The sequence below is a fragment of the Hyalella azteca genome, unplaced genomic scaffold (genome assembly GCF_000764305.2).
Source record: "Hyalella azteca isolate HAZT.00-mixed unplaced genomic scaffold, Hazt_2.0.2 contig9001, whole genome shotgun sequence".
NCBI lineage: Eukaryota > Metazoa > Arthropoda > Malacostraca > Amphipoda > Hyalellidae > Hyalella > Hyalella azteca.
Genome location: NW_025939082.1, coordinates 36,579 through 46,241, shown reverse-complemented (window position 1 = coordinate 46,241; position 9,663 = coordinate 36,579). Strand labels below are relative to the sequence as shown.

The 9,663-nt window shown below is 37.8% G+C and overlaps 1 protein-coding gene across 5 annotated transcripts in view; it reads left to right on the top strand.

The window, feature by feature from the left end:
- The first annotated feature begins 1,278 nt into the window (after positions 1–1,278).
- LOC108676119 (beta-2-syntrophin) overlaps positions 1,279–9,663 on the top strand; it is a 22,001-nt gene continuing 13,616 nt past the window's right edge. For 3 of the 5 annotated variants that reach the window (XM_047881852.1, XM_018164157.2, XM_047881854.1), the window contains exons 1-7: positions 1,279–1,458; positions 3,908–4,079; positions 4,558–4,788; positions 5,177–5,315; positions 7,909–8,232; positions 8,833–9,050; positions 9,335–9,462. In XM_047881852.1, the coding sequence (XP_047737808.1) occupies positions 3,936–4,079; positions 4,558–4,788; positions 5,177–5,315; positions 7,909–8,232; positions 8,833–9,050; positions 9,335–9,462 (1,184 nt within the window). In that variant the 5' untranslated portion in view covers positions 1,279–1,458; positions 3,908–3,935. The remainder of the gene's footprint in view (positions 1,459–3,907; positions 4,080–4,557; positions 4,789–5,176; positions 5,316–7,908; positions 8,233–8,832; positions 9,051–9,334; positions 9,463–9,663) is intronic. The other 2 variants (XM_047881853.1, XM_047881855.1) reach the window with 1 other exon arrangement.

The following is a 9,663-nucleotide window of genomic DNA, read 5'->3' as shown; positions in this document are numbered from 1 at the left end:
TTATTTCTCCTCAAAACTGCTCAATCGGTACTGCCCCACCCTGTATAAGCTATCAAACAATTTAAATTGCATACCGTCAACCGGGGCTACTTGGGACGGTTTTGAGCGTTTTTTGTTAATAACTTCTTACCATGAAACATTTCATAAACAAGTTTAGGCTCATTTTATAGCTCTTTGCGAGGGCTATCAAATGGCATCTTCAAAAAAATTCCATATGCTATTCGTAAGGTGCCAGAAGCAAAAAAAGATTGTCCCGAGTAGCCCCGTCGAACGGGGCTACTCGCGACACTTGCAATAAAACTTCATTTCAAAACATTTGAAGCATGCAGAGCGTACTCATCCATTACTAACAGTACTCTGATGTCCTCCTCTTTCATTGTAGATGATGTAGAGGTAGAATAAATGACATTTTCAGTGATTTTTACTTGTTTTTCCCCTATTGATGATATTACCATAAACATTAATTACCATCAACTGGGGTGACTTGGGCCACGTTTTTGATTTTGTTTTGCAAACAAAAATGGGGTCATAAACGCCGGGGTCATAAACGCCAGGGTCGTAAACAAGGTCATAAACGCCGGAGTGACTTTGGCCATCGTTTACGACCCCACTTTTGTTTGCAAAACAAAATAAAAAATGGGGCCAAAGTCACCCCAGTTGACATGGCATTTTGAAGCGATCACTGCTTCTTTAGAGACTGACCATCGCACCACACAACATACTAGCACCTTCCCAAACAAAAGCTGGTTCAACACTGGACAAAATAAAGGGGTTGGTCAGTCCTGTCAGTAGCTAGCTGTAGCTAATACAACTTTTTTACCATTTTTTCAGGGATTTTTTAAAGCTTGTAAATCTATGATTTCTTGGCTTCCTTTATGCTACATCAGTGGTTCCCAAACTTTTTTAGGCTGGCACCCCCCATGGCTCCCCAGTGAATCTCTAGCAACCCCCCCCCCCCTGACAGACTTATCTAAAAACAAACGCCGCTTACTTGATATTTATTATGCTGCAATTTCGAAAGAGAAAAGCTTGACACAGATCTTTCCAAAGGCCCCCTCAGATCTTTCCATTGCTGCCAGGGGGGCGATATCCCCCACTTTGGGAACCACTGTGCTACATGGATAAGAAAAATGTTGATGTTCAGGCCACTAGTTTAAGTTTTGCAATATTTAAATTAGTTTTTTTGTTATAACATTTTTACGCCATGGCAGAGGACTGTCCTGATTTATCCTGCCCATCCCTTATTACCCTGTTTGCGGTTTGACTGTATATAAGTAGACATGTTAAATTGTAAGAATGGTTTTGTTACATGTTGTATTGAAATTATATGGCAGAAACTCAACTTAACCTGCAAATAGACTTTTCCTGCTCATTGCTAGTATGCTGTAGCTTGATTTTTAATTTTTAAATAGAAACTCAACAAGTCAAGCTGAGCTGCTTCTGAGATGGAATGTCAAGGTGAGTTCCAGATCCCATTTATTTTTATTATTATTATTATTATTTATTAAAATGCCTCATGATTTGTAGCAAGCTTTTTTTCCAACCTTTGCCTATTTTTGAAACATTTTATATTTATATATATTACAACTACAGTGATATCACTTGACCAATTTCATGCACTTGTTTATAATAACTACTGCTGTTGCAAAAAAAACTCGCAATGTCTGCCTTATTGTATTTTTCAATTCCCCTACTTAAATTGTGGCTACCTATGGATGAAGTTAGTACTTGCATGAAAGCTGCTACTTTCATCCAAAATACCTGTATTAACATCTTGATTGTACAAATCAATTCCTCACTTTTTTCTTCATGCTTTCATTAAATTTTCTCTTCTTCTTATGTGCTTTAAAATTTGGTTAGAGGTTATTTTGTATTCTAATTAAGGTTTGGGTTTATATATACTTACTATGTGAACCAACACTCAATCACACAATTTGAATAATTTAAACAAATTATTCCATTTCATCAGAAACAAAGTTACATGCAGCACTTGACTGATCAATTAAATGTAGTTCATTTTCCCAGCCAGTCATATAAGGAAATATTGTGCTCATCATGAATGCAGAGTAGAAATAGAAATATGGTAATAGCACATTTTCTCTGACAAAGGTACTGTGATGCTGGCACTGATCTTGTAATTGTGCACTGATTGATTTATGTGCTTGTGCAGAGTAGCTTAACCTCTGCAACAAAGAGGATTTAAGCTAACTATGCTAATGATTAATGATTTGTTAATGATTTGTAATAGCTTATGCCAAAAAATGACTCAAACTGCATATAAAAATTACATTTTTTTTTAATTAACTACTGTTCTAATTTATGAAGTACATAAATCATTGCAAATTGTAGATTTAATTTATCTTATTAAGGCGCTCATTACAATAATTGCAGGTTATAGTTTGTGAATGAAAATTTTATGACATAGGAAAAGCATACAAATTAAAATCATTTGAGGTCAGTTTACTGTATATTGCATCATTAGCATCAATTTAAGACTGATAAAAGATAAATGTTATACCTAAAATACTTGTGTAAGATAACTTGAAGACATTGAATATGTGATTCATTGATAGGAGCAAAATAATTTTAGGATGGCTGTAAGCTACCTTTCCACTTGTAATTACAATAACAAGTTATCAAGTTACTGTACTTGTAATTACAAGTTACAAATACCACTAATATATATATACATGTCTTTCTTTTTAGTGTATTTCCTCACTTATGGAAAAATGCTCTATTGTGCTCGCCATGATTGTCTGTCTGTCTGTTCATCTGTCTGTCCATCTGTGACTTCACCACATTTTTGTCAATGAGAAAATGTGCTCTCTGTCACTCACTGTGCCGTTGTTGCGGTCCGGTCAACAGGGGTTCACAAAAGCTATGTGAAGATTAGCTCAATCACCCTAAGATACAATACCTAGCTAAGCCTACCTCCAACCCTGAGAACAAATTTGGGACAATGAAACAGGTAATTCCCAAACAACACTATACTTAAACTAAGAACACAGTCAAGAGCCATTAGTACAAGATAATCCCGAGGGCACCAAATATCCTTCACAGGATAAGCTNCAACACTTTTTATACCTACAGGAGATTTACAAGGTTCCATTGTATGATTAGGCAGGTTCAGAGATTCTAGTGCTTTTCTGCTTATGAGATTAATTTGAGCTCCTGAATCAAACAGTGCACACAAATAATGGTTGTTGCACTCTATAACAATCACTGTGTATTCCAGATCATGTGAACAAGAAGAAGCTTCAGATTTGGTAACAGCAAAAGTCACTTGAAGGTTCTCGGTTTCATCAGAGTCTTCTTCAATGATGGTTGGCAAGAGTGGTCTCTCCTGGCGTGGTTCCAGTTCAGGGTTATATGATCGGTATTCTGACAGAGGGTTATAATGCACCCCAGATATGCTGTCTCTTATACACATCTAGATGTGTATAAGAGACCAGGCAATGGGGCAGGTAAGGCAAGCAATTAGGTGCAGGCAAGGATCACTAAGCGTGATAAGTGGTGTGCTTATTAAACTTAATCGAGACTCTTAATAGTGCATGCTAAACTTCAAACATGATGATAAGTCAGAAGCACTTGAAATTCTCAGACATTGCATAAGGTTGCATGCTCTAACTAGTGAATTATTGATGGAGAACAACACCTGAAATAAATACAAGGGAAGGAAACATTCATTAATAATAACAGTCACAAAAGCCCTAAATTAAATGGAAAGAGCAAACCATATCAGGAAGCATAACCTAAAGTAAGCAATACACCAAAGTGCCAGGAATGAAAGTAAGAACCTATTAATCTAAGATTAAGCAAGAGGAGCAATATGCTCCTCTTCACCGTGAGTACTGAGTTATATTTTTTCACCATATGTCTGGTTCTAATGTGATAAGTTTCATTTCAGGTGATGCTGTAATAAAGGTGAGAGCAGAATGAGTGAAAAAGTTGGAGATGTTGAAGTCTTGGTGGGTGGAGGCAGCGATGGTCTTGATGGAGGCGTTAATGACTCAACCAGCACATCAGCAAGCTTGGGGACATCAGCTCCCTCTTGGCATAAAGCTAAACTTACTCTGCAGGTGACTCAGCAAATTGTGTAGCCATCCATCTTGTTCCTATACTTGCCACTGTTAACTTTGCTGCATCTAAATTCTGGTCTTGCATGTTATCAATAACTAGTTTCCTCTCATTCTTTTTCTTTGTTTTCATATTAAAAGAAGAATGTCTAGGTAGCCTATGTTCATTGTACTAGAATGCTGGACTTTTTCAATGACCTAATTTTTTTTCATCTCATCTTGACTTTTATATGCAAGGATTTCAGCCAGGTGTTCAGCCACTAGAAATTTGTGGTTAGTTGTTTTTATGAGATGTCCTGTGTTGTAAACGGGGCTGCGTTATATTGCTCATGAAATTACCTTATTTTTATTTCTTAAATCGATATAGCAATCATGAGTTGAAGCTGTAAATTTACTAGAATTTATTTGTATTAAAAAAAGCACACGTTCATGTACTACATATAAATCTGTGTGCTGGCTGCTAACTTCCTCTCTCACGCAGGGGGACCTGCTCTATGTGACAATCACCGACCTCGACGACATCACAACGGGAGGTACAAACGGCTGTGGTTTGGGGGACCCAGAGTCTGGGAGCGCCACCCCTCATGGAGAGCCTTCGGCCAGTCAAAAGAGAACTGTACGCATTGTAAAGGCAGACAACAATGGCCTCGGCATATCTATCAAGGGTGGTCGAGAGAACAAGATGCCCATCCTCATCTCTAAAATATTCAAGGTGAGGACTAACTTTAATGCTGGTCTGTACACGGATGTTATTAGTGAATGAATGCATCAAGCTTACCAATGGTACACTTGAGGAAACTTGTGAAGAAGTGAATTTTTAGCAAATATATTGCCGTGTGCAATAAACTAATTCTTGAGAATGTTTCACTGTATGCAATTCTTGTGTGGAAAGGTGATTTTTAAGCAATACTCTTGCCATGCGTAATAGGCGTAAACAAAAGATCATTTCACAGTATGAAACTCGGTAAAACAATGGTGAATTTTTGCTTCAAAGATCGTCCAAAGATCGATTGCATCAAAGATCAATTGCATCAAAGATCGATTGCATCAAAGATTGATTGCATCAAAGTTTGATTTCATCAAAGATTGATTGTGTGCAGGGTTTGGCAGCTGATCAGACGGAGCAACTCTACGTAGGAGACGCGATCTTGTCCGTGAATGACGAGGACCTGAGGGAAGCCACGCACGACCAGGCTGTGGGGGCTCTCAAGAGGGCGGGACAGGTCGTCACTCTGCAAGGTGCGACCCACTCTCTTACCTCCCTGTCCCATCATATTAACCCCCTGGAATTTCTCTGTAATGGTTGGATGTATATGGTATAAATGGTGTATGCTATTTAAATGTTTATGCTAAATGGAAGCATGATATCTGGGTAGCTATACTAAATAGATGTTGTATATCTGGATATCTATGGTATAATAGTGTATGATAATTGGATATCTATAGTTGAAAGGTGTCTTGTATTAGATTTAGATATCTATGTATGAAAAGAAGTACCTATGTTATTAGGATATCTATACTGAAAAGATGTAGGTATGGTATTAGGATACCTATGTATGAAAGGTGCGTGATATTTGGATATCAATGCTGAAAGTTAAAAATTACGATAAAATAATAGGAAGTACTATTTGTAAGAATATTAGCTTGATATTAGCTTATCTTGTATGAGATCATCGAAAAGATACAGTTACAATGAGGATAAAGTTTCTTAGAATTTAATTACTTATCCCGTTCACTACTACAAATTCTGTAAAGAAAATGACCGAATAAACTTATAAATAGCCCTAAGCACCAGATCTGCTTAGCAGCTTAGGAAGAAATAGTAATATTGAGGAATGCCATTATTTTTCTTTGCAATTGTAAAACTTTTGAATGATAGCTGCATCTATTTAGTTATTGTAATTTCTTTAATTTTCAGTCATTGTGCTGCTTACGTTAAGTAAATAAGGTGTTTATAACATTAAAATGTTCTATGCATGTTACTTTAATCTCTGCTACATAATATTCTATTGTTATTGTAGCTTAATTATAATTCTATCCTCATCTTACTCTTCTAGTTACATTTTTCAAGAGTAAAATTCAGCTATTTTTATATTAGAATTTGTTTGGATCTCTTATCGATATCAGTGATGTAATATCATGTATTATATCGATTGATAGGTAATTTATTTCATATAATTATAGGAGGTATAGGTTAAATCGTCGAATTGGATATGGAAACCATTTAATTTTTAATTGAAGCAGATGTAGGGCAGCAGACTGTAATAACCTGGCATCTCTTAAATGGCCGTGTAAAGCTGTAATGAATTGCTTGAGTTAAGTCAATCACAGGTAGAATGTTCTGAGTAATTTGTCTATAGTGATGTGGAATACAACTGCGGGATCCTAAACTTCAATCTATTTCGAACATCTGGACGTGTTTTGAACTAAGCATAATAGCAGAAACCGAGAAATCCTGTCTTTGCTGCATGTCGTCTCATATGCATGATTGTTTTACAAACAGCATCTTTAGCTGATTCATGCATGAAATTATTAGGATTCATTGTACCTTATTTTTTTTTTAATTTAAGCCTTGAATCAATTTTTTCATGTAAAACTGTTGTAAAAGTTCATTATCGTTGCATAGAGTGGTTCCATTATGCAATGCATAATCTGTCACTGTTTATCATTCATCTTTCAACAAAATAGACGTGATGAATACACCGCTTGAATGTTTGGTTTTTCACTATTTCGTTTTTCACTTCATTCATGTAGCAAGTACATGAATGAAAGTACCTCAAAATTGTCATTATATCTTTGATGGTTTTTAAATTGTAGTCATTCCCTGTTGCTTCCTGTTCAAGGCTCCGTTGCTTTTTATTTGTTTCTTGAGTTTGGTTTTAAAGCATGATAGTGTGCTGCCTCTAGCTACTTTCGTACTGCCATGTTATTACAGAATTTATAATTTGACCGAATAATTTGTCATCTCTTCTCTTTTCCCTTCATTTTTTGTTGACAAAACTTTTATGAACTTTTTAGATTTTAAAATACCTTCTCCGCTTGCCACATAGAATACGGTATTTCAAAATGCATTACCTAAACTATATCGTCTAACAATGTTCAGCGTTTTACTTTGATGAATTTCCTTATTCTTTGCTCAATAAATTTTCATTTTTAGAATGCGACACAAGCTTTTCTGAAAATCCAAAATTTTCTCAAATCTTCATTTTCTTTGGGACACCTCCACAATCTTAATCCTTCTCTGAGAAGAATATCAATTCTCCTTTGGGAAATCACCAACTCATTTGATGGTAAATATCCAGCTTAATTATTAAGTCTGCACCTTCCTCTTTATGAGTAAATACTTTCGATGTACGGAGCTTAATCTCAGTTCCACAACGCATCTTTAGCCCAATTGTTTCTTAAATCTATAACTGCTTTTATTAGTCATCACCTCCTAAGTATAGAGCTTAATTTCAGTTCCATGACGTGCATTCATTGTATTTCTTCCACCCCCGACACTGCTATGTCGCCGCCACCCTCGCACCGCCCCGCGACCCACGCCTCTCGTATTTATGTCCGCTGCTGTGTCATCGCTGCTCTGGTTTGGTTAAAATCCCATGCTCCTTTGAGTGTATCTGCTCAACGTAAAGTTTAATGCATTGTGAACTGTAAACATTTCCTTTTTCTTGCTATAAATCTTGAATTGCATGATACTCAATGGTGTTTATTCTTTTATTTCATAATGCATGATAAATGTGTTATTTTTGCTACATGATTACATGTGTGTTTCCTTCAATGTGCACTTTTGTACCTCCATAACTGACCGCGTACTTCGACTTGCTCACTACAGTGGTACCATCATTTTACCTGACAGTGAAATACCTGCGGGAAGTGACTCCATACTTCCGCAAGGCTTCTGTGCTAGCCGATGTTGGCTGGGAGTTACAGACCGGATTCCTCGGAGCCCAGAATGGATTTCTTGCAGGCCCAACGACCCCCAACACCAACACTAACAAGAGTACAAACTCTAGCAACTCTGTGAGCTCTGTAGAGAGCGCCGGCACAGCCGCTGCTAAGGAAAAGGAGCGCTCGACTTCCTCGCTCATCAACAGTCCTGACACGCGCTCCCTTACACTCCTCTTTTGTCACCTCACCAGGAACTACAAGTGTAAAGGTACTGCCTTCACTCAGGGGCCTCTTTTGAGAAGATTTGGTTTTTGTTGAGTTATATGAGCGATAAAGACATCTTATTTGTCTAGGTATGTCATATGTTAATTGCATTCTTGACAACTGAGGAAACTACCACTATGTCCCAATGTATTGCAAGCTTACCGATCACTATATGGTCGAGTAACGTGTGCGTTCAGTAATAACTGATTGAATAAACTTTCGTTTTACGAAATTCTTTCTTCGAGAAAGGAATTAGAATAAAAGTGAAAAATAATTTGCCACAATATTATTTGCTTCTGTTGAACTAAACCTAACCAACAAATTAACTGTTTAAGTTATTAAATATCTCCGGTTTGCACTGATGACAGTGTCGGCGACCGCTGTTTCTTTGCATTATGTTCATGTAAGTTGGACTCTCGATTAATGACCAGGCACTTGCAACTAATAAGTTGTTTGTAGTGAGATATTACTGTTAGTATTATTTCATGGGCGTTGTTACCGAGTCGTGACAAATTCTTAAGATAGAATCGAATGTTCAAAGTTAAATTACTGAAATGATTGTCGTGATATTATATCCTGTACGTCATAAAAACTTGATTTACAGAGAGCCATAGCCTGGAACTGCATTCACCGGACCGACTGCACTCACTCATAGTTCGCTGCAAGAGTGAGTCTGAGGCGGTGAGTTGGTACAACGCTCTACACACAACGCTGGACAAGCTCTCTGCTGCTGCCATGCTACACGCTAACCGACAGCTTCAAGAGGTCCTCGATAAAGCTGCCATCCACCACCTAGGCTGGATGATGCTTGCTATTGATCAGGTCTATATTGGTAGCGATTCATCAAGATTACCAAGATATTACCTTTAAAGCTTAGTGAACTATTGGAAAAATTGTTTTAATTTGTAATTTAACAACTATCGTCATACCATGAGGATTTGCACATAGCATAGGTATTTTCTTCAGGCTTCTTGTGCAACTGAAATTTATATTACGATTTTTTTTCTTCTCTCATTAAATGTAATGTTTGAAATTATTTTGCAAAGCTTTCTCTGGAGTATTTATTGAAGGGTCGCTGTTATAAGACGCACGTCTGTGATGTGCAGAGCACCAACGAGTGGGAGCCTCAGTTCTGTGCTGTGACCGACCACGACCTCATCCTCTTCCCTGATGTGCCCTGGACCCGCCCGGCCTGGGCCTCCCCATTGGTCTTCTACCCTCTGCTCGCCACTCGGTATATTGCTGGCCACTCGGCATCATGCTGGCCACTCGGTATATTGCTGGCCACTCGGTATATTGCTGGCCACTCGGTATATTGCTGGCCACTCGGTATATTGCTGGCCCCTCAGGGGGGACTTCTAACGTGTGTCTGTGCTCGTTAGAAGTCCTATGGGATTTCGCGCTCCTAAGGGGATTGTTCCTGAGCGCCCCACCG